This window comes from Diadema antillarum, unplaced genomic scaffold, assembly GCF_040938485.1.
Source record: "Diadema antillarum isolate AM-2024a unplaced genomic scaffold, OU_Dant_1.0 scf00000015, whole genome shotgun sequence".
Lineage (NCBI taxonomy): Eukaryota > Metazoa > Echinodermata > Echinoidea > Diadematoida > Diadematidae > Diadema > Diadema antillarum.
In genome coordinates, this window is record NW_027270904.1 from 3,893,525 (window position 1) to 3,919,025 (window position 25,501).

At 39.4% G+C, this 25,501-nt stretch overlaps 2 protein-coding genes across 2 annotated transcripts in view; one reads left to right on the plus strand and one right to left on the minus strand.

The window, feature by feature from the left end:
• The window catches only part of LOC139723933 (activating signal cointegrator 1 complex subunit 3-like), a 57,709-nt gene extending 41,834 nt beyond the window's left edge, over window positions 1-15,875 (minus strand). The window contains exons 1-13 of the mRNA XM_071635137.1: window positions 15,792-15,875; window positions 14,469-14,716; window positions 13,968-14,075; window positions 12,492-13,057; window positions 10,151-10,262; window positions 9,057-9,273; window positions 7,963-8,116; window positions 6,015-6,140; window positions 4,659-4,859; window positions 3,857-3,997; window positions 3,182-3,346; window positions 1,917-2,165; window positions 370-504 (exon numbers count right to left, since the gene is read on the minus strand). Coding sequence (XP_071491238.1) covers window positions 370-504; window positions 1,917-2,165; window positions 3,182-3,346; window positions 3,857-3,997; window positions 4,659-4,859; window positions 6,015-6,140; window positions 7,963-8,116; window positions 9,057-9,273; window positions 10,151-10,262; window positions 12,492-13,057; window positions 13,968-14,075; window positions 14,469-14,601 — 2,307 coding nt within the window. The 5' untranslated portion in view covers window positions 14,602-14,716; window positions 15,792-15,875. The remainder of the gene's footprint in view (window positions 1-369; window positions 505-1,916; window positions 2,166-3,181; window positions 3,347-3,856; window positions 3,998-4,658; window positions 4,860-6,014; window positions 6,141-7,962; window positions 8,117-9,056; window positions 9,274-10,150; window positions 10,263-12,491; window positions 13,058-13,967; window positions 14,076-14,468; window positions 14,717-15,791) is intronic.
• Window positions 15,442-24,318, plus strand: LOC139724665 (uncharacterized). Its single transcript, XM_071635797.1, has 3 exons — window positions 15,442-15,460; window positions 21,249-21,326; window positions 23,696-24,318. Exons 1-3 carry the CDS (start codon window positions 15,442-15,444, stop codon window positions 24,316-24,318), a joined length of 720 nt encoding a protein of 239 aa, XP_071491898.1.
• The last annotated feature ends 1,183 nt before the right edge of the window (window positions 24,319-25,501 follow it).

Consider the following 25,501-nt stretch of genomic DNA (forward strand, 5'->3'; position numbering starts at 1 on the left):
GGATATCTCAGCCATTTCAAAATCAATTTGCATTAAATAAACTTTGAATTCCTCTTACAATTGCATGCTGTTTCATATTTCAAATGAGGCTTCTCATTATCTCACAAAAAAAGTTGAAAACCTAAAGCCCTATCTCAACCAAAACTATACCATCCCTTTAACAATGACTTAATTCAGTTCAAAGAAGTGGCTATGATAATCATCTGTGATCATTGACATTGATATTATTAAAGGTAAGCAAAAATTTAAAAACTCTGCTTGCCTTTACACAGTCAAGCTCTTTGTCATTTCTTCATAGAAACCTTGTGCTACCATAAATGGAGCTTGCACTGGTCCACAAAAGCTTAAAACGTCTATTAGAAAGAGTACCTGTTTCAAAGCCGATCCGTAGTCTGAAGACTGAGTCGCGTGGAACAAGCTCGCATCTCCTTCCTCCTTGGCTGTCTTCTGTAGATAGAGGGCGGTCTGTACTGTGGCATTCCGTGCGTGGACGAAGACCATTACCTGCCAGAAGAAGAAATGGCAACAATGAGAACAGTGGAGGTGAAGAGAGGAGGGCGAGAGACATGAAATTTGGGATTTTTCAACCTGCCCATTGCTCATTAAAGCTAAACCATAGTACTCAGCAGGACCGTAACGTTCATCTTCCACCATTTGGAATTTTGCCTGTTATACATTGGAAAGATTTACCAAGAAACTTGTCTGGCTGACACGATTTGCCAGGGTATCAAGTTGTTTTGTAGTATTCTGAGATCAAGGAGTGTGAAATTATAAAAGTCAGTACCCCGACTTTCATTCCAGAAGCACCCTTCCAAATTTGGTAGTGGGTTGTAGAATGCCGCTTGAACATGCTGATCAATTCATGTCCCAGCAGTAGTATTGAATCGCACGCACAACAAACTGCATGCAATTCACTTTCATGAGCGATGGTTACTACTATGGAATGATATATCATAATTGATGGTATCGAATGTAAAACGTCCTGTAGTACCAACTACTATCAGGTAAGCTCTGAAACTGCAGTACTTGGGTAAACCTTTTTGGTTAATATTTCCCACTTTTGTCAGTACTTAACGGAAATTGTGTTATCATGGCATTCTATCACAGCATTCTATTCAGATTAGAGTAAAAATTGACAGTTCTGCAAGCACACGGAACCATGTTTTGGCTTAAACTAATTCTGTTCAGCCCAGGAACGTTGGATATTGTTCACAACACTAAGGGGTTTCCTAAAGCTAATCGGTAATCCAAGCACACAAAGGAATATGATTTTTTCTTTTTTTTTAAAATCAAAGATACAAAACATCACTGTTGTAGTTCGAATTTGTTGACTACAATATGACATGATTGTGAAAGAAAATAGATAATATGAATAAGGACGGAGAAAAAAAAGAAAATAGAGGTGAATAAAGAAAAGATAAAGAAGAAGTTAAAGAAGAGGAAAAAAGAAGAAAGATAAGTAGGAGTAAAAGGAGAAGACAAAGGTGAAGAAAAAGAAGAAAAAGAAAAAACAAAAACAAAAAGAAGTACAAGGAGAAGAAGAAGGAGAATAAGGTGAGCAGAAGAAGCAGAAAAGAAGAGGAAGATTAAGAAAAAAACAAAAACAAGAACAACGTGGAGGTGGAAAACGAAAAGGTGAAAATGAAAATACAGAAAAGAAAAAGTAAAACAACAATGGAAGGAAAAGAATGAGGTGGAGGAAAAATAAGGGAAAGAGAAAAGAAAAAAATTGAGAAAGAGAATTGAGTAGAAAAAGACATGAAGGAGTTTGAAGAGGAAGAGAAGAAGGTCAGAAAAAAAAGAATCACAATGAGAAAGGGAAGAAAAGGGGAGAAAAAAGACAACAAAACATAGAAGAAACAAAAGAGGCACAGGAAGAGATGCCAAAGAAGTTGTGAAGAGGAGAAAACTGTTACCTGATGGCCCCTGTCCACCAACTCTCTAACTTTCTCGTAGCAAACCATGTCCATGTCCTTGCGCTGCTGCATGATGTTGCTGGTCTTGATGCCGATGAATGTCTGGCTCAGCGGGACGGGACGGAAGCGAGAGTCGAAGAAGAAGAGGCCAATGTATGGGCTGACGTTGAGGAAGCGAGCCACGTCAATGTAGTTGGGCAGCGTTGCCGACAGGCCTACAATGCGAATCATGCTCTGTGAGGATTCCACCTGGACACATACACATACACAAAATCACTGTCAACCACTTACCAAAAAAAAGAGTATCTTGGAATTACATCTGAGGTCTTTCATGTAAGAGGGAGAAGGGAGTCAGATGTTAGCCTTATGTGCCCAGGCACTTTGCTTAATTTGCTGAGCTTTTGCATCAGTCATCAGTAACCCATCTGAACATGACCTACCATATTAAAATAACAGTGCATTGACCGCACTCATGTATTAACCCGTTCAGGACGAGTCCGGAGTATACTCGGGCAGGTGTCTATGGGAAATGCGTGTTATATCAAAATCAGTCTGTCCCCAACAGGGTTAACTGCAACCCCCTTTTTCAGCCGTCAGGCAAAAAATACAGTCCACCAGATACTGCCTTGCAATGGATGGAGATACTGCTGACATGTTGCTTGAGTTGAGTGAAATGTCTTCATGAGAAAATGTGCTGATTTATTTAAAAAAAAGAAGGAAATTTACAGTACAATGCCCAAAATATTTAAACATTCAACCATCCTACTTGTAACTATCCACAGGCAAGCTGAGAATGGTAGATTGTAAACATTAGTGAACATTGTCTGCACACTATATGCAGACATACAATAAGTATTGTCTGTAACGATGTATAAACCGCACCCTGATTTTGACCAGTTCAGTGGGAAAATATGTGTGGTTAAATACACCATGATTTATGGTAGTTTTAAAGTTAGCAAGCCCACTCAGGTGTAGCAATGTGCCATAGTCCAATAGGAAGGCCATGCTGACACAATGGGAGTTAGGAGATATTAGGTAATCTCTATTCATGGCGAATCAGTTTTCAGACATCTGAGCCTATCAGTGATGACATCACTCCAGCATGAGTTGCCAATTTGCCAATGATCAGATTATAATTTCTGCAGCACACTTCCCCTAAAACTTGTTGGGTAATTCCATTGGGGAAGTGTTTCAGTACACAGTGAACAATGAGTTGTGAACCCTACCCCATCGGTATCTACAACCTTTGATGACTCAAGCCTAACCTGTCTCAAAGTTCTGGCCACCAGGCTCTCGATCACGGCGCCACGGTCGTCGTGCAGCAGGTGGACCTCGTCGATGATGAGGAGCTTGACCAGCTGGGTGAGAGCGATGTCACCCGTGCTCTTCCTGGTTACAACGTCCCACTTCTCGGGTGTGGTCACGAGCATCTGGATGATTGAAACAATCCAATGGGTTTGTGAGCAAAGATTTGTTCATGTGCAAAGAAGACATATCATCCTTTATCACTACATTGCCGAGTATCATATAAATGGCTGATATTCAAAAGAAAGCAAGTAGTTACATTCATGTCAAAACATTAAAACAACTATTTTACCTACAATATAAAGGATTTACACTTTAGTGGGCTTACGTTGGCAAGGCTTGAACTTACAGATGTAATTTTCTTGTGGTATTTAACACTGACTTATGCATTATTTTGCTTTGAAAACAAGTGAGAAAAAAGAAAAATCATTTCAACTGATTGACAAATTACCCTACATCGACATAAATAAACACTGAATTATTTACAGTGATTTAGGGCAATTTTCCAATTAATGAAAACATCTTGACGGAAGTATTTCACGAATTTGAAAAGTCATTTGTACCTATAAAGTGCACATGAGCTAATTACGAAATGGTTTTATATTGATATGTCTGTTGTGACATTAGGATCTCACCTGGGTTTTCATGATCTCATTCTTGGTCAGCTGCATGTCACCGGTCAACTCCTTTACCAGAAGACCGAGTGGCGCGAGGCGGGTGCCAAAGTTGCGCACCATCTCCGCTGCCAGCGCTTTCATGGGAGCCACATACACAATCTGCACAGATGAAACAGCAGAGTACAAGATTGGCTACATTATGAGGCAAGCTGTACACTTCCCACACACACGTCCCATATGTGTAGTCTACTATTGTACACTGTATGTGCCATATATTTAGCAAGTCTAATTTTTAGCAAATCAGGACTTTATGACAATTTCATGAGTGGTTAAATTTGCAATTGTGGAGTTCAGCGGAAAAATGTATATGTGCAAGTCACATTCATGTTGGGATCAGAGTTAACATTTTTGCATGCTTTTGAATTTGCAAATAGCACTTGACTCACGAAATTTCGTGAAACTAAAAACCTAGCATAATATTTGGCGTATACAGTATCTACAGTGTGCACAGCATGACACTGTCTGGAACTTGAGTGAAATTCAGTTCAACAGCAAAACCCTTCCATATTTCCATTCCCACATACAATTGTAATAATTTCCAAACAAACGTACATGAAAACAAATGCAAACAATACAAAAACAAACACGAAACAGAAACAAACAGATACAGTAACAAGGAAGTCAGAAAATACTTTTTTTTGAGATTCTGTGCTGCAAAGTTCACCAATGATTTCTTGAATGCGCAACAGCAGAGGAGTAACATGGCGAAAAATCTTTCTGTCTTCGAATCCAGTGAACATGTCAAGAGTCTGTGACTGACCTTAAATTCATCCTTCTTGATGACGCCTTGCTGGACATGCTTCCTGACCTCTTGGAGAATCGCCAGCATGGCGATGTTGGTCTTCCCGGCACCAGTCGGCGCGCAGATCAGGAGGTTTTCGTTGGTGTTGTAGGCCGTCTCAAAGACGACCGACTGGATACGGTTGAGGCTCCTCATCCCTTGGAAAGCAACCCGACCAATCTAGAAAAAATGTCAGGAGTTCAAAACCCAACATGTATGTTTGTAATGCAGCAAAAAAACCCTCGTCTTATCATACTAACTCTTTGTGTGCCAGATTCGCAAGCCTGACTCAGTTGACGGCATGCCAAGTTTGCATATTCTGCTCAACGCACAAATGCGCCCAAGCCATTCGATAAATCGCCAAATGCCACAGTAAAATGAGAGCCTTTCTCACCATTCCATTCCTCTCACTCGTAGCTTGCATTCAATGTGGTAATCGATTATCAAGTGGTGTTCCCTACTGGATTTACAAGTAAATTCTAAGTTTCTGTCACTGTTTTGTGTGAAAAGTCATGCCTCTGCAATTATGCAGCTTCATGCTATTAGAAAGAAAAACAGTCATAGATTCGTCATACAATTTACATCGAAGCAAAGCTTGGCATTTTCTCTACAACTTTGCTCATTACATGTCCAGGGTAACAAAAATCTAAAAGTTACATAGATTTGAAAATCAGAATGTTTCCCCAAAGCGTGACTATGCTGCAGTCTCAGAATAAATATGGCACACAGTGGGTTTCCACCATAGCACATAAAGAGTCAATGTGTCTATCATCTCATTGAAGTTTTATTCGACAGTGGCAAATGCAAGCAATGACTGGACAATCCAAGCTCTTGACACATCAGATAGTACACCCAATCTTGCAAATACAAGAGCAAAATTTACCCTCTTATTTTCAGAAGAGGATACTGTGGTACTTCACAGCAATAGCTAATTAATGCAAACTAGTTTGTATTACTGTAAGAGAGGATATTTTCGTACTCAGCCAGGTAAGAAGAGTTTCGTGTGTTTTCAATTCGGCGGAATCAAGACAACAACTACTAGAACATATGGCAAGCAAAAATATTTGTGTACTTTTATTTTTGTGCTAGTTTCTGGTTGCACGAAATGCGCAAAAAATTTCAACACCGCGAAATTTTTCCACTTTTACAGTAAGTCATACTACACAAATCTAGAATTGTCATTGTCAATCAGTGAACTCAGCAGTCAGGGGTAATCAAATCGTACATCGACCTAAACAGCATACCAGTGAAATACATTACACGTAATGAAAGAGACTGGCCTTCATAGCTGATAAAGAAGACCTTGGCATTACTGGTGAAAAAATAGGGACTCACATCATCAAGCTGTGATATTGGAACGAGATTCTTGCCCACACTGACGGGCGCCTGCTCAGATGGCGGGATGATGACCTCCTCGTAGATTTTGTTGGCAGATTTCTGGAAGCCACATGGCAGCATCATCTGGGGGAACAAGAGGGGGGAAAAACATCAGGGATGTTGAATATTCCTACATCTGCTAAACAGTCATGCCTATGCTATTACTGCAATGATGCCTGACTATCTCACTGACCTCTGCATCAAGGCAAACTATGTATTTTCTGATTACTGGATGGATATATAGGAATGGACTATTATACATTAAAAGAGAAATGGAGATGAATTCCAAAGACGAACAGAAAGATTACTATAGAGAAATGGAGAGAATGATAGACAATAAACCATTTGTGACCCGCTACAACAAAATGATTCTAAAGTCGGGCGAGGTCGATTATTTGAAAATTGCATGATATAATCCCCTAATCTTTCTGCTTTAAATTGATATATAACACATTTTATAAAAATAATCGGCTGCGGAGATATCGATGTTTAAAAGAGCGCATGTCGAGACGTCTGGAAAATCACTGTTTCGAGAAAAGCGCCCTAAAAGTCTTCCTTTCGACGCAATCGCGATCAAGGGACACGCAAGTCAGTTTTCACCTCTGGACAAAAGAAGGTAAGCCCTAGCAACCCCCGAAGAGTTCATTCAAGCACATCAGCGTCGGCGGTCTCCTCACCAACCAATCAGTGACCAGGATGTGAGAAGCGGCTGAGCATAGCGCACCCCGCCCGCACGCACCAGTCGACTGGGCAGTGTGCGAGCTTCACGTTTCGGTTAGTAGCAAGCAGCAAACTGACCAATGAGATCACTCTGGTCGTTGTTAGGGGCGGAACCTATCTGTGGCGCTCAATCCAAATTTTCGAACTAGTTTCTGCTTCGTTGAAACACCAAAAAAACATGGCTCAGAAAAATGTTATTTTTTTATCTTTTCTTTGATCGTTTTGCTTAAAAATTTCGACAGCTGATAGAAGACATGTTAGACTCCAATAATATATCAAAATCAGAAAATCGTAAGTTTTGACCAATTTTAAAGGGGAAGGCTAGTAACTGATCAGTGGGAATCAGTGGAAATGCTGGGAGATGATTGTTCCAATCCTTATGGGATTCATTCAAGAGTTCATTGTATATCTATTGTTGTGTGAAAATGATTTGCTTCAGAACGGTCTCATATTCAAGTAATGTGCAGATTAATGCTCCGTCACTGACCAGGGACGCTAACCTGGAAGCATTAAACTGCACATGACTTGAATATGAGACCATTCTGAAGCAAATCATTTTCACACAACAATAGATATACAATGAACTCTTGAATGAATCCCATAAGGATTGGAACAATCATCTCCCAGCATTTCCACTGATTCTCACTGATCAGTTACTAGCCTTCCCCTTTAATGCTCTGACTTCAAACTCGATTTTCACGGCTTCGACCGTGCGCGACTTTAGGACCTTTTTGTTGTAGCGGGTCACATTTAGAAAGATAGATACAATCACATATATATAGATAGACAGATAAATAGATAGATAGATAGATAGATAGATAGATAGACAGACAGACAGACAGACAGACAGACAGACAGATAGATATTAGATAGATAGATAGATAGACAGATAAACAGACAGATAGATAGAACGATATAAAAAGAATTGGTGGACAGTCCAAAAAGGAAAAGAATTAACAATACAGACCACGTAACTGATCACTATAATGTATTGCTGCTGATTAGGATGAGAGAAAAGTGATGACGATTTTTTTTTAAGAACGTGGGAAAACAAAATCAACTTGCCAAAACACTAGCTTCACATAAAAAAAGAACAAAATATCAGAATGCATTGACTTTAAATCTATTAACTTTTCATTCAAAGCTTGATGCATGACTCCTAAGTCGCAGGTGCCACAATTCTCACCTTGGTTCCTGCTATGAAGGACGAAGAGAGTTGTGCTGTGGCCAGAGAGTCGTAGACGTTTGGGTAGCACTCCCTGGGGGCGCCGGTTACTTTCTCCAGACCAAGGGTTGATGTGAAGAGAGGTGCACGCTTTGCATTCCTAAGAGCATTTTCTCTGATAAAATCAGATACAATAACATTTTGAGGTGACCATGGTGTAAACCTGGATGCTCACATGCAATCATTGCTATAACTCGAGGAGCACTCCAAGAGAGCAGACCTCCTCGCCAGGCAGCCATGGTTAAAATGTCGCCATTTTGTACGCAGTACCTTCAAAAGAAATATAGAGGTATAGCAACATCTGATCTACACAAAACATTTTGAAGGCAAACAAAACTTACAGTACTGAAACATACACAACTCAATGTGATATTGCAGCCCAGTAAAATCTTTTGACCTCACGGCCCCCAAAATCTAACTTCAATTGAATTTCTGTCTTACTTCATTATAAACACACCTTGCAAGTTTGGTGAAAATCTGATATCTGTTCTTGACTTATTGGGAGATTAAGCTTATTTTCTGTTCTTTGAGATCCCTATGACCTTTGACCTTTGACTTCATGACCTCAAATTAAATTATTTCTTTCTTTCTTCGTTATGAAGACATTTTGCAAGTTTGGTAAAAATTTGATCATCCGTTCTTGAGTTATTGGGAAATTACGCCTATTTCCCGTCCTTCAGACCCCTGACCTTCTACCATTGACGTCATGACCCCAACTTCTGGCAAAAATCCATTCTTCTGTTCTTGAGTTATCAGGAGATTTAATGTTCTTATGACCCTTGACCTTCAACTATTCACATCATTATGAATACACCCTGAAAATTTTGAGAAAGGTCATTCATTCATTCTCGAGTTATCTTGTACGCAAACAGACAGACAGACAAACAGACAACAGACAGACAGACAGACATACGAAACCGAAAACATAACCTCCATCGGTCGTAGGTTTCACTTTCTGGTGGAAGTAACTAATCATTTTGTGAGTGGATGTGTGTGTTTGGGGGGTATAAAAAAAAGAAGAATAGAAAAGTATTACCTCTTTGGTATCATCTCACCTTTGGGCTCTCAAAAGCTGGGGGTCAAATTCCTCCCCTCCACCACCTCCTCCTCCTCCTCCTCCTTCCTCTGCTCCAATCTGCCTCGCCTCTCTCTTCAGCAGTCGCTTCTCCTCCTTTCGTAGTGCCTTCTCCAGCTCCTTCTCCCTCTCAGACTGGATGGTCACCTGGGTGGCGTAGGTTGGCTTCTGGTTACTCAGGCGCTCCTTGCGTCCCTCTGTGGTATCAGCCGATAAAGATGTCTGCATGTTCATCCTTATTTTATCGCCATGCAACATTCCTGATCCACTTCGTCGGACCAGTACTCAATTGTAAAACAGGCCAAAATGTAAAGATGGCATTTAAGGACTGCATTTTGCAATCCTTTTCCTTTACACTGGACAGCAGCATTGCCCATTACACACATCTTTGACAAGTAATGTTAACCCATTGAGGACAGACTGATTTTGCTATAACACACATTTCCCATACTGTAGATGCCTTCCCGAGTATTCTCAGGACTTGTCTTCAACGGGTTAACACAAATGGGTGGAGTTGTACGTACTTGGTATGTTTGAATCCATTCTTCAATGGTTCTATTGTGATGGTCCTACTCAAAGGACAGGAACTTCTTCTGATTTATCTCATGTCCTTTGTCTGGTTAAAAAGTTTTGGTATTGAAGACCTGCACCTACTGAATGACCACAAAATATCTGGACAATGAAGACCCAAAGGGGCAACATTCACAAAAGCACATTCACTGAAAGAAAAATTTTTTGGTTATTAAAGAACATGAACTAAACCAAGCGCCAATATTGTAGGCATATAAGCGTACCTTGCACATGCCAACAGAAACACACATCAATTACTGGATGTCTGCTGGTACAAACGATGTGTCACTACTTTTATGTCACTACTTTCAATCATCACTTTTTACAATTGAATTTGCATGCCCTACAAACTAGATTTAAGGAACCTTTGCAAATTTCAGCCTATGTGACTTTACTGTACAAATTGTCAATGACAAGATTATGGTAGAGAGATTCATAATCTTCACGTAGAGTTTGCCTCCTTCGAAACTTGCAGATACTTGGAAATTCTATTCATATTCTGACCTGCAGCTATTCTGGCCAAGTTGGTCTGAGTGGCCTCCGTCACGATGTCTTTTCGATTGGTCAGCAGCTGTCCAATCAGCTCAAAGCAATCAAAGCCAAGGAGATCAAACAGCTGTCAAGAAGATAGCAGACAAACACACATTGCTACAGAACTTGACCTGAGATAGTAGTTAACCCTTTCTGTGCTATGGACTTCAAACAGTGTATATACCACAATGGGACTTTTTGTGCCAATTGGCACTCAAAGTACACAAATGATTAATGTGCATATTGAGTACGGTGGGACACATCACACATTTATGCAATATGGAGCAAAGTAAATTGAAAATTTGCCAAATTCTACATAGATGGAACTGAAGAAACTGGTAATGTGTACCATAATTTCCCAAAACTTATGATCTTAAGCCCTATTTTTACAGACCTCACTGTGGCAACGATGTCACAATGTCCAGAGAACAAAGTTTCTTGCCTTGAGCAATGAAACCACATCAGAGAATGAGGAGTAGCGTACAACATGTATGAACAAACACACACTTGAAACCTTACCAGGGTAGGTTTCCACAAAGAAGGTGTGTCCACTGATGCGACTACCCCACCCACCGGCCAGCACCTGCACCACCAACTGTAAAAGTGGATATTTTCGCGCGACTAATTTTTCGCGCTCGGCCTGGTAAAAAGAGTTTCGAATGTTTTTAATTCTGCAGAATCAAGACAGTAAGTACAGGAACATATGGCAAGCAAAAATATTTGCGTGCATTCATTTTCGCGCTAGTTTCTGGTTGTGCTAAATGCACAAAAATTTCCACTTTTACAGAAGCCGCATTTATACCTACTAACAGCACGATTTTTAAAATCGCGATATTTTGGTTCCACCGTTTACACTTGCTCAAAAGCATGCGAAGTTTGAGCTTCACGAAACATTGTGATTTTTTGGTCGGTAGTGCGCACGTGTAATTTACCTCTCTTCAACACGGTACACGAGTGGAAGCGCGGGCTATTCGTATTCACTGCAGAGCAGTCTATTTGCTCACAGCTAGCTAGCTGGTTGGAACATTGAGCCATGGATTTTTATCAGTCCAATGCACACATAAATTTGTGTTTCTCTAGAGTGTAAACTTACGGGAAAACTACATAGCTTGCTATATTAGATCACATACGTAGCAGGTGTGTAAAACTTCAGCTTAGTATGGGAAAGTTGATGAAAGTAGCATCCAGGAGGATCACAAAATTTCGCCGAAATGACGAAAGTGAGATTACTGTGAGAAGTAGGCTCGTCTTTTAGTACTGGTATTTCATCAGGCAACAGCAAGAACTCACCATTGTTTTACCGACACTTGTTACATACTCCTGTATTCCACAAAGTCAACGTATACCGAGAGCAGTATGGGCACTCCCAAAATCAACACATTTCTTGGAGAACATTATTTTGTTAAGTAATTATGGGGTTATGAGTCATTATGGGGTGGTGATACATGGTTGGAGAACATTGAGGTTTGTTACTAGTTTTCATAATACAATATAGTTTTATCAGGGAGGTGAGAGACCACGTGCTGAGGATCAGCCGTTTACCTGTACTGTCAGCATGTACCCTGTACTCTGGCCAGCGGCCGACGTACTCCCTACATGTTCCAAAGAGGGATCGGGATCGTGCGTAAACTCCCAGGGCAATCCGATACTGAATGTCACGTGATGAAAAATCGTGATATTTCTCCAGCTTGGGTTCACACTTGCTAAACTTTGCCTCAAACATCGCGATGTTTCAAAAAATCGCACTCCGGCTGGACATTTTTCTGGCGATGTTTCGAGAGCGTTTGGGCGTAGTTGCTTGGCAATTTGCACCCAAATGTCGCAATTTTAGAAAAATCACAATTTTTCCAAGCAAGTGTAAATGGGCCTAGTATAATTCTAGATTGTGCACATACAATACATGGTTAATTCAATCACTGATCTCAACTTTCAAGTGATTAGTGCGTGTGATTTGGGCACGGCGTGTCAATTATTCTCTATCTGCAATGGTGCCCATACATGTTGAGTGTACCAAAGGAATAACCATAGTTGCATTCTAATAGGAAGATTGCCAGGGTATTGTCGCAGTAACGTAAAGGTAATGCCAATTACCCTACAAAACTGTGTAGCTGGCTCGGGTAGAATTTGGCAAGTTACCGGGGCAATGTCAAAGCAACATTTTGCCAGAACTGTTTTAACAGGCAGTGTGAAAAAAAAAAATACTGGGACGTTACCCAGACATTGTCATGGTAACTCTAGTTTGAAAGGCTATGTTAAAAGGGGGCCATAGAGAATAATGCCAGTCTCATAACATGTCAAACCAAATTAGACTCACATCTGTCTGAAGTTCATCGTTTGTCTTGGCCGATGTGAGCTCCACAAGTAGCTTCTGGCAGAGGGCATCTGTTGTCAATCCCAGAGAGTTGCTCCCTTCCCGGCACAGCGTCTTACCTACTTCCTCCTCAAGCCAGGCCAGTTTAGAGTCTGCCTGCCCTTTGGCTGGGCCCACTTTGGCATTATTGGTGCTGTTTGAGGAGTGGGAGGAATGTGTGAAGCGAATTTCACGTTCAGGAACAGCAGTAGGCTCAACCTGAACATCATCAAACCCATCAACATCGATGGTCCTGTCATCGTAGGAGAAAGTGATGCTGTGTCCAAATTCCTTTGGGTTTTCTTCAGGTCTGTCGGGTTCGAACAGTGCTTCTGTGACATCTTTGGGGACATGCTGCAGTAGACGCAGGATCTCACCATGGACTTTCACCAGGTGCTCTGTGGAGTGAGGTCCCACGGAAGAAGACACAGCTTCGGATTCAGTGCGACCGATATTGACTGCATTGTGGAGAGTCCTGCACAGGAACACGGCAGTTGCTTCTACAGCTTCAGGAGTGGCATCAGCACCAGCTGCAAGGATTTGGAAGACAGCATGAACAATGAAGAAAAGATCCTGATCTATGGCAGCCTTTATTAATGCATTCACAAATTTCAATCTTGCACCAATTAACAAGATTGTGATCAAACCCATGCCATTCATTTTTTATCTTCATTCGAATGGGACAAGGTACTGGGTTGATACGATTGCTAGTCATGTGCAGTGAAGCACAAGGAGTTCTAGTATCAGTACCAACTCATGCACTCTTATGGCGAGGCTAACATGTCATCATCATTGTTCATTGCAATATGTTATAAATTTTGAAAACATTCTTATTCCTCATCCCAATCACTATAAATTGTTAAACTCTGTACTCGGTATAACTAATTTATAGTTGTTCAAATGTAAAAGTCTAAAAATCATCCGGAGGTCCCCTTTAAGACACTAATACTGCTGCTTCTGATGCTGCTGTTGCTACTACTACTACTACTACTACTACTACTACTACTACTATTGCTGCTGATGCTACTACCACTACTACTATAAAGTGGAAATTTTCGTGGTGTTGAAATTTACGCGCATTTTGCGCAACCAGAAACTAGCGCGAAAATAAAAGCACGCGAATATTTTTGCTTGCCATACGTTCCTGTGCGTGATGTCTTGATTCCGCGGAATTAAAAACATGCAAAATTCTTCTTGCGCGGCCAAGCGCAAAAAAATTAGTCACACGAAAATATCCACTTTTACAGTAATACTGCTACTATTTTCTCATTACACTTCTTAAAAATCTGACATTTAATTTACAGAAGCTCTCTAAAGCTGTTCTAAACTCTCCATGAATTGGACAAGCAAGCCATCATGCCAAAAACTCCGCAGTCAGTAGCATACATTCACTGACTTTCTTTCTGTTCATGGATAAGAGCCGTTAACAGTGTTTCTCACCAATGCAGCGAGAGAGGTGCACAATGTTCCGTAATGTGGTTGTAGCCTCTGCTTTTGTTTCCTTTGAGTTGTGGAGAACGGCTTCTCCAAACTCTTTCCAGGTCAGACCTGTCACAAAAAAAAAATAAAATAAAAAGGAGTTGCTGGTAAAAGAAGGTTCATTATTGGCTAGTTACTTACTAAAACCTTATGCTTTCCTTTTTCTCTTTTGTTTTTTGTCAAGCATGAAATTAAGAGAATTGGCCTCTAAATTTGTCAATTAGGGCTATTAAATGAATATGAATTATTTCCAATGACCCAAATGAAAGTAAAAGGGCGTAAATCAATCACTTGTGGATACAAATATACATATTTGAGCCAAACATGCTAAGAAATCTAAAAACACAAGTCAACCCGTTCAATGCAGAATTGTGAAATCCCCAAAGAGACTTAATACACCGGCCATCAGGTTCCCGTATGGAACGGGTTTGCTGTTCCACTTCCCGTCAATTGAGTCGTTACCTGGAGAAGTCGTTCTGCGTGCTTGGTAGACCCTCTTCTGTGCTAAGGTCATAGACCCACCGTCTGGGGGATCTTCATCTGCAGTGACATCAGCAAAGGTCCTAACGGCCTGAGTCAGTCGAGGGAGGAGCATTGTTGAGTTTTCTTGTCTGTCTACGGGAATCACACTTGTTGAAGTCAAAGTTACAGGAAAGCTGGCTACTTCAGTCTCAATGCTGGTGTTGAGTCAACTCCATCCTGTTGTTCATCTACCAAATACACAAAGGAGAACAAACAATCAAGGGCAACCTTAACAACATTGTACTGGTACTATGTAGCAAACTGTAAGATTTCACACATCAAAAGTTAAATGCATTGACCTCCCTGAGACAGCATATATTTGAAATTTTGCACACACTATGTCGGACCTACAAATCATACTTGTTACAAATGTTAAATGATAAACTAAAATAGTGCATAATTCTTTTGACATGACTTTTTTTTTTCTCTCTCTCTCTTGCTTCTCAGCATCTACTTTGGGGTTTTCCCCTAACCCTGAGGCACTGTAACCAGTAATAGTCACCAGTGCAGCTCATGCAGTTTGGTTTTCCTCCATATTTTATTGCAAGAGTTTAGCACAATAAAAATATTAAAAAGGCCAACTTATATATTGCTGTGCAAAATGAATGATTAATTTACTGATTTTTTTTCTGAAAAATATTCAGTTCAATTCAATTCACCCACTTTATTGATTATCACAAAAACAGAGACATAGTTTTCTAGATCTACATCTGTAAGTAAGACTCCTACATTGTAAAATGGGCTAAATCGTGATATCATCAGGTCCCCTCTATCTTAACTGCGTGAGCGTCTTCACTATGACCCTATGTAATGTGCAAAGTCTGTGGAGGTTGAAAGCAGTCACCGGCTATGACGAAATGAATGGCGGTGAATGGAGTGGCAGACTATTAATTTTCACAATAATGCCGTAAAAATGTGTCGGAGAGTTCACGGTATAATCGTGATATAGTCCCCACCATAGCATAGGCCCCAAAGCAGTGCGCGTGCACAAAGAAAGCCAAAGGCTTGAGGCAAATGTGATCCCCTTTACAAATAGGAGCCTACATACAGAGAAGTGAAAACTTGTCTGGACATGGGTTTTCACTGTGAACTACATAAATCCTACACAATATTCCACATGTGGGACTAGGCCGTCAACGGAGCACAGTACATTTTCGATTTCCGCGTCTTAATTGCTCAGTCAAGGACTTAAATAATTATTTACATCACTGGAACTGCTGTTAAAACTTGTAAATTCAACAATTTCATTCAAAAGAAGCTCACCTAAGCAGTGGGTCTTCTTTGTCAAAATATTACACTTTTGTTTTCTACGTGGCTCGCAGCGATGCAAATGCCACCACAGCTACCGCTAGATGGGCAGCATGCAACACACTGGGATCCTTCGAACACAGATGTTACTTCATCATCCCAAATTGTGTCGCAAGCGGAATGGGGTTGCGAAATCGCTATTTTAAAAGCCAGCTAAAACAAGCAAGCAGACAATGAAACCAACAAACTCCTCTTCAAATGCTTCCCTTCCACCGATCACCTTCCTTCCCTTCTTTCTTTACTAATTGATTATCCTTTTCGAATACCCTCATACATTCCCTCCTTTCCGGGTTCTCCTCCCCTTTGCCCGCGCCCAGCGTTCCTTCGATCCCGCCGTCATTATTAACATGCCTCTCCTTCCCGCCTGTCCATCCCCTTCAATCCCTTTTGTGAATCACTTCTTTCCCTTGTGGAATTTCCTTGTACCCTTCCCCGAGAGTAATTCGATCCACTTCTGATTCTCTGCTATAAAATAGTTCCAGCGTACAAAAAGAATGATCGTAAATGCATTGAGAATTATAGACCCATTGCCTTGTTACCAATATTCTCAAAGATTTTGGAGAAAATAGTTTATAAAAGATTGAATGACTTTTTGCTTCTTAATAATATTTTGATCCCCCAGCAATTTGGCTTTCGTAAAAATTGCTCCACTAGTATGGGTGTTTTAAATTTAGTAAATACAATTATTAGTGCAATTGATGATGGGAAGTACTGCCTTGGTGTATTTTTAGATTTGTCAAAAGCATTTGACACCATTGACCAGAATTGAAATACTCTTAAACAGACTTGAACGCTATGGTGTTCGAGGAATAGCTTTGAATTGGTTTAAAAGTTACTTGGAAGAAAGATTACAATTTGTTGTTGTTAATGGTGCCAAATCACAATCCAGTAATGTAACTTATGGTGTACCACAGGGATCTGTTCTTGGTCCGTTACTGTTTTTAATTTATATAAATGATATCATTAATTCGTCTCAATTATTTACTTATTCTCTTTTTGCTGAGGATACATGCTTGTTATATGCTCACAGGAATATTCACACTCTAATGCAGTCAGTTAATTCTGAAATTTGTAAACTCTTTGCATGGTTTTGCTGTAACAAACTGTTATCAAATACTGGTAAAACTAAATGTGTATTATTTAGATCCAGAGAGAAGAAAATCCCTGACAATGTTATTCCCTTAGATGTTGGTGGTCATCAGATCAACCGCAGTCAACGTGTGCAATTCCTTGGGGTTACAGTTGATGAATTTTTATCTTGGAAAGAACAACTTAATGACGTATGTACTAAAGTGTCTCGCAGTGTTGGTGTAATATCCAAACTTCGTTTCTTCCTTCCCCAGTATACCCTAGTTACTTTATACAATGCAATTGTTATGCCTCATTTGATGTATTGCAATATTGCTTGGGGACACACATTTAGGACTCATGTACATAAGTTGTATGTTCTTCAAAAGAAAGTTGTCAGGTACATAACAAATTCAAACTATATATCATCTAGTACTCCTTAGTTTTTGCAGCTACATATTTTGACGTATGATGAAATGGTTTCTCTTCAATGCTTAATATTTATGTTTAAATGTCGATCTCTAAAATATACATTTTTGTCTGATGTGTTTGTGGAAAATTCTTCCATCCACCGTTATAATACTCGCCAGAGTAACCTCATCCATCAGCCATATGCAAGAACACAAACTACCTTAAATTCATTCAGAATAGTCTGTGTTAAAGAGTGGAATAAGTTGCCTCGTGATATAATTAATTCCACTACACTGTCTCGATTCAAAATTTTGTGTAAAAGACACCTTTTCGACAGATTGAAATTAGGTACATGAATGTAAAAATGAGATGAGGTACATCGTAGCCATGTGTGAAGTGTGTATGCATGTGTGTATGCGTGTGTGTGTGTGAGTGTGTGTGTGTGTTGTGTTGTGTATGGGGGAGGAGGTATACGTGTACTTGTCTGCATTTATTATGTTGTATAATTTCTACATAATAATGTTATATTCCATGTAAATATGTTACACCTTGCCATACTGTAGTGTATTGTGTAAAGGGGCCCCGACCACAAGCTGTGCTTCACTGGGGTCCCAAACCTATCATTCTGAATTTTTGCAGTTATGTCTTGTATTTTTGTCATGTTTGATTTGGTTTAATAAACTGAACTGAACTGAACTGAACTGAACTATGTATTCACGTAGAGCCATATATTTATAGGCCTACCTTTATTTCAAGGTAACACACACCTGAAAACATATCTGGTGCCAAATTTCCCATAGACAATTATTCTTAAAAGAGTTAGTGCAATTGACGAAAAGAAAAACAAAAACGAAATGCCAATAAATATTTTGGTTTCTTGTTGTTGTTATGTTGTTGTTGTTGTTGTTGATGATGATGATGTTGTTGTTGTTGTTGTTGTTGTTGTTGTTGTTGTTGTTGTTGTTGTTGTTGTTGTTGTTAAACAGAATACTGGGATATTAAGGAGACTTATGTTCACTGTGATGATTATTGTCGGTTTCATTGAATGATTACGAATCCCGTGATTTTTTTTTCTTCTTTTTTAAGCCTACATTATCCCTCATTTACTTCGAATGACTGGAAAAGAACTGCCACCCGTTATTCAAGTTGCCTATAATAATGAATGAAGTAGACGGAACCTGGTGGAATGAAAGCAGCTTAGTTAATTTCAATAATGTTTTCACAAAACAATGTGTAGGCACCTACTGAGAAAACCTTGCATTACTGAAATAGTGGATGATGACGTCACTGTTTCATATGTCTTTAAAGGGGTCGTATAATTTGGTTGAGACCAAATTTAAGGTTTCTAACCTTTTTCTCTTTTTTTTGAGAAAAATGAGAAACCTCTTATGGAATGATATTATGAAAAAGCATGTAATTCCAATAGTAATTAAACATTTATTTGATGAAAATTGGTTTTGAAATGGCTGAGACATCACCCAAAAAGGAGTAATCCTAATAAAACGTGGTACCCACCTTTAATTACGTTTATTGTGATTTAATTTGTTTTTGGATGTCTCAGCCATCCCAAAACTGATTTTCATCATGTAAACTTTGAAACTTTTTATATAAGCATGGAATAAACTGTACTATTTCATAAGTGGTTTCTTGGCATCTGGCAATACGTTAAAAAAGCCAAATCCTCATCTCCACTAATACAGCTTGTACTATACCATCCCTTTAACTGGCACATAAATTCAAGTCTTCAATATTTTGTAATATTATATTCATGTGTGTATATGTGTGTGTGTGTTTTATTTCTATTATAAAAGAATGAATTACATGCTGAATAGTGACGTGTATCGTGTCGATATAAGAACTTTAATAGCAGTCTGACGTTTAGATATGTATACGTTATATACGAGCAAGTGTCGAGGTTATTAAAGCCTTAACCAAAAATATGACAGTAATAACATTTATTGGTATTTTTTTTGTTCATTCTCATAGCTTGAAACTGGTTGATGAATTTTTAAATTATTATGACTGTTTCGTGGAAACATACTTTCTAGACTGTACGTAGTTTCTCAATTGTTAATTTATGTCAGGGTTTGATATCACCTTAAATGAATGCACGCCACGTAGTTTCTGTATGGCTTCAGGTTTCGACTTTTTTGTGAGGTAATGAGTAAACTCTAATGAAATAAGAAAGAACATGTAATTCCATGAGGAATGCAACATTAATATTGACAAAAATTGACTTGCTATCCTGCTATCTTGCAAAAAGTTAAAATTCAATTCCCATCCCCACCAATACTTTAGGCTTGTTTGATTTTACCCATCACATAATAAGTTCTCATAAATGTGTAGTGGCCTAACTTTCACTTTTAGATGACCTTCTAGTGGCCTAGCTTTCGCTTTTAGATGACCTTCTAGTGGCCTAGCTTTCGCTTTTAGATGACCTTCTAGTGGCCTAGCTTTCGCTTTTAGATGACCTTCAACAGACCAGGCTAACTGACTCATGGTCAGATGGTAGGCACGTTTACATCCAAAAGGAAAGAATGTATCTGATTTCTTAAATCCTGTAAGAGTGAAGTTCATTGCACTTGAAAGGTTGTTGATGGAAATTATACGGGTTAAAGATAATAATTTAATTAAACAAGATGATATCCTAGTTTAAACTCAAGTGTGACACTTCAACTGACAACTGATCGACAGACTCGAGGTCAACACATTTGGGTTAATTTTCTTTGGCACTTTTTAATATAGGGGTTATCATTGTTTGTGTTTTGATCACGCTGTCGTTGCTACTTTTGTGAAGAGAGGCATACCTTAACCCTTTGCTTCCGGGAACTTGGAATCCATGCATTTTCAATAGGAGATTGCATCATCTCGGAAAGCAAAAGGATAATTTGTCAGTTGGGGTGTATCCCCCCTCAGTCGGTTTCCCTGTGTAAAACACCGTCACGAGTGCTAAATAGGAGTTACAAGTTGTCAGCTACTGATTGGCTGAATTACCCATAATAACAGGAAGGGGGAGGGGCTTTTCACACTTCCATTGACGGTATACTGTATACAGAAGGATATATTATTCACAATTCTGCCTTCCGAGCTCATTGCTTCCAAAGCGACCACTATTCTCCAGAAGGATTTGTCCAGTCTGTTTACTTGAATTCTTGATAAACCGTTTGCTAAATGAGGTAAGAGTGTGAAGAATTTGATTTTATATCAATATAGTATATGATGGTATACTTCTTCGTAGATTTTATGATCTGATGTCATATTTCAAATAGCGGCGTGTATAGGCCAATATCTATCACCGTTCTCCAAATTTCCACTATTTCATCTAGAATTTTTGAGATTTAGTGCTGTTGTTTAATCAAAGCGAATATAGTGAAGGTCAATCCTTTTCCTGGTGGGGGATCAAATAAATCTTTCATAGACTATCGAAGTGTGAGGCTGTTATTATTATCATTATTATGATGATGATTATGATTATCGTTATTATTATTGATATTGATATCATTATCATCATTAAAGTTATCATCAGTATTATTATTAATATTATCATCATTATTTTTATCATCATCATTATTGTTGATGTTGTTGTTGTTGTTGTTGATCATAATATTGTTTTGTGTGTATGTTTTTCTTGGTTTCTTGGTTTGTAAAAATGAGCAAAATATAATAGCACTATAAGCGAAACCAAACGAACAGCGTTGTTCAGGCCGCACTTCCACTTGGCGTGCATACTACAGCGGCTTGCAGTCGAAAACTTCTTTTCTGGCGTTCGTCCATAAATTAAAGACCCAGCTTCTTCTTTTACAGTGTATTTTCTAAATTGTGATTCAAAATCTGTGCTGAAATTTGTTTTTGAAGAAATGGAACGTCTCCCATTCTCACCCACAGGCTAGTCTTGCACCAAGCTCTGTGGATTGGACTGCTGATGATTGGCAGTCCCATATCAAGAACAGTCCAGGGTCCAGCCTACCACAGCTTGCTTCACTCCATATTGTCCCAATGACTGTCTCATAGGTAGGCATTTCCCGCAGTGGCGGATCCAGAGGGGAGGGGCGCACCGGGCGCGCGCCCCCTCTTTATCTTTGGTTAAAACAAAAGAAATAAAAAGGAAAAATGGAGGGGTGCGTACGCCCCCTTTAATTTTGCAAAGGCGCCTCCCCTTTACGGAATTCCTGGATCCGCTCCTGCATATAGAAACGTACTCATGTATTGTACGTGTATGGTAATGGTATATGATACGCAAGCTTTACTGTTTAGTAGGCCTACATTAAATGCATTGTTTACCATTTGCAGATTAAACAAAAACCCAGCTTTAGTGCTGTGAAATAATATATAGTTCTATAATACACAGTGAGTTAGGGATAGAAACAACCAATAGAAAAAGTTAATCAGTATAATCAATGTTAAGCATACAAATGTGAGAAATAGTTAAAATAAAATTGTTTCCAGACTAACGCCGTCTATACAGTGATGATTTTGTGAGAAAAACAGTGATATCTCCTCATACATAGTGTATTTCAGGCTTTTTTTTTTGCAAAATTTTTATATGGTACGATGTTTTGTGATACAATTGACCTACACAATGCATCAAATGTGATAACTCGAACATCTTTAAAATCACTGTACGCAATGGTAAACATGACCTTTGATAGCGTCTCCTGAAAATGCATGCATGGTATTAATTTTGTCCTCCTTCGTCGTCACACAGGACACGTAGGGTTAAGTGTGTGCACTGAGTATTATGAGGACGACCTGTATACTGCTATGAGGGACACAACTCAGTCTTTCACTCAATCATCACACAATGATTATGATCTATTCAATCTCATTTTTAAAGAAAATTATAGGCCTTCATGAGAGATTATGATAGGAAATCATGTCAATTACAGAAAATGTGCATTTCCGAGAGATTAGGGAGATTCATATCTATGAAGATGCCGACATGAGAAAAAGAGGACAGATTTCTTGCGGAAAGGAGATGGAACGTATTGAACGGTTACATGTCGTTATTCCGAAGGTTCGTTAATCCGACAATGAAATAAGGTTTGTTATTCCGAAGGTTTGATAGTGCGCACCATCTTTACATTTTCGAATTAAGAAACCTTCTTTCATTTTCGGAGTATTAAACCTTCGGAATGACGAACCTTCGGAATATAACGCCACAAATATTCAGATTAACTAAACTTTTTTCATCTTTGGATTAACGAACCTCTAGGTATTTAGTCCATGGGCCAGGCCAGATATTGGTACCATCTGAGGTGGCAATACCTTTTTGGTGTCATTTTGTTTGTCGGGCATAGATATGCTTATCAAGCTATGATAGCATTTCCAAATGAGTAGCTTAGTCATAGTAAATGAATTTTAAACCAATTTGGTTTCGTTGTTATATCCCTGTACTTCTGAATGGAGACCAACCGCTATACAAAGAAGAGCACTGTCTTCTGTATGTTCACAGGTGTTCTGTTGTAAACGCGGTGCGCTTAGTCTTTATTCAAGGCAGCGAAGGGAATATCCAAGGGTTATGATGTCCACAGCGCTTAGTCTAATATTCAAGACGGCGAAGGGAATATCCAAAGCTTATGATACAGTGTATATCCCTTTATCTAAAAACAACAACAAAAAAAAACAAATTTATCGTGAATTTTAGCGTCTTTTTCAATTATTTATCATTTTCCGGTGAAAACGCTACGTTGAAAACGCTAATACCACGCCAATGTCGCTTTATTTCCATCCAACAATGAAAGATTATGCAAAAACAATGTACCGGTACACTACAATACATTATAATTAATGATGTTGTAAATGCACAGAGTGATTTTTGTTTAAAACTGATGTATTTGTTGAGAGGGTGGTATAAAAACAGTATAGATAATCCCTTTTATTAGGAACTTTAGGTATGATAACGGTACATTGTTCTAGATAGAGACTACGCGCACCGCGTGACAGTTGTGGACATCATAACCCTTTGGATATTCCCTTCGCTGCCTTGAATAAAGACTAAGCGCACCGTGTTTACAACAGAACACCTGTGGACATACAGAAGGCAGTGCTCGTTTTGTATAGCGGTTAGTTTCGATTCAGAAGTATAGGGATATAAAAACGAGACCAAATTGGTTAAAAATTCATTTATTATGACTAAGCTACTCATTTGGAAAAGCTATCATAGCTTGATAAGCGTATCTATGTCCGACAAACAAAATGACACCAAAAAGGTTTTGCCACCTCGGGTGGTACCAACAACCCATTTTTCGGCTCTTGGCCCATGGACTAATTAGGGAATGTATGCGTTTCGGAATAACGAATTTCGGAATATCATCACTCGTTGAATCGCCAATACAGCTGCCCATGATTCGCTTATTGTTACTCGTGTTTGTTACGTGCAGCCTATTACCCCTTTGAGGACGACCTCACCGACAGTTCGGGCAATGATCATGATGGCGTCAGTGGTGGCAGTCAACAGGTGGCCTACTCCTCTGCCGGGAAGTGCGGCAAGGCAGCTTCCTTCAGCGGGACCTCCAAGGTAACCGTGGACTCACTGCGCAATTACGCGTGGGGGACCCAATTCAGCGTCAGCGTGTGGTTCCGTCGCACGGGCCAGTGGGGCAACTACCAGGGCATCGTCAACAACGGCTACCACACAGGCGGCAGCTGGGAGATACGGATGGGGCGGGAGAACAGCGGGCAAATGCTTGGAGGAGGCATCATCACGCCGACTTCGAGCAGTACGTGGGACTACATCCATCTCGTCGCTGCTCAGAACACTTGGAATCACGTGGTTATGACGTATGACGGCTCCACCCTTTGGTATTATCTCAACGGCCAGGCGCAGACTCCGCTGACCAGGGTCGGCCCGATCCTGATCCGGAACAGCCCGGTCACCATCGGCCAGGCTGGGCCGCCCATGGCAGGCGAGTTCTTCTACGGCCTCATAGACGAAGTTAAGATCTTCGGACGACAGCTGTCAGCCACTGAGGTGCTCAACATGTACGAGCACCCTTGCCTCTGAGCGGCGGTGAAGCCATCTCCTTCACTCAATTTGTTTCATTGCGTTTCAAGTTTGTGAGGAATTAAATTTTGCCATTGATTTGGATGAAGAATAATCACTGTAGACACTAAGAATGTTTCCTTATACCTTCTTGTGCAGTTTGCCACATAGTTGTAATGTAACTGTCATGCTGCTTTTGTTTTTAATTTTTGATTATCATATCTTCTTGGTTGTAATGCAACATCGCCATCATGAGATAAGGTTTTTTTTTTATGGCGCGTTCCTAAATTGTCGTGCCACAAAAGAATATTTTGAATTGTTCAACTTTTCACTTTCTGATAAACTTTGCATTAAAGACGAAACTGGTGATTGGACGTTTACGGTGTGTTACTTGTTGAGTTTTTTATTCTATTTTCTATGTTGATTTGCGTATGACAAAGTGCTGACTCGCAGAGCTGCCACAAAGTTGAAATCTGAACACACAATATCATATACTACATGTAAATATATATTGTGTGTGTTCAGATTTCAACTTTGTGGCAGCTCTGCGAGTCAACACTTTGTCATATATTATAATTATATATGTTATATATATATATATATATATATATATATATATATATAATAGATTTATCAAAACACATGCACACATTATATTTCACTGCCACTAAAGCTGACAAAGTCTGTGAAGATTGATTTTAAACCATTTGGTACTGTTGGCTTAACCAGACTTTAAATGATGCTTTCAAATATAATCAATCACACCAGGATCCGACAGGAAGAGTATAGAAAATAAGAATATGACAATCAAATCACAAATAGTTTGAGAAGTCCACATTAGAGTCTATAGTTGCAGTCACACATGCGGTAGGATGAGACCTTCAAACACAACATTTCACGACATACCACACTATTATGATTTTTATGATGTCGTTAATTCGACTATACATAAATCAGGGCTCCTGCATAAATCAAGGCAAGGAATATGAAGTACTAAAATGATTTTAAAAAAAGACGATATATTAGTTAACGTAAGTCGTTTATGACCACCACACTCACATGTAAATCCGTGTGCACAGACATACACAAACGATACAATGTGAACCCCTGTTGGAGATTGTAAAATGTACAATCATCAAGTACGGCGACTCTTTTGATGAAAAGAGTAGATTGAACACGGTTTCCCGAATCGGATCGATTATTC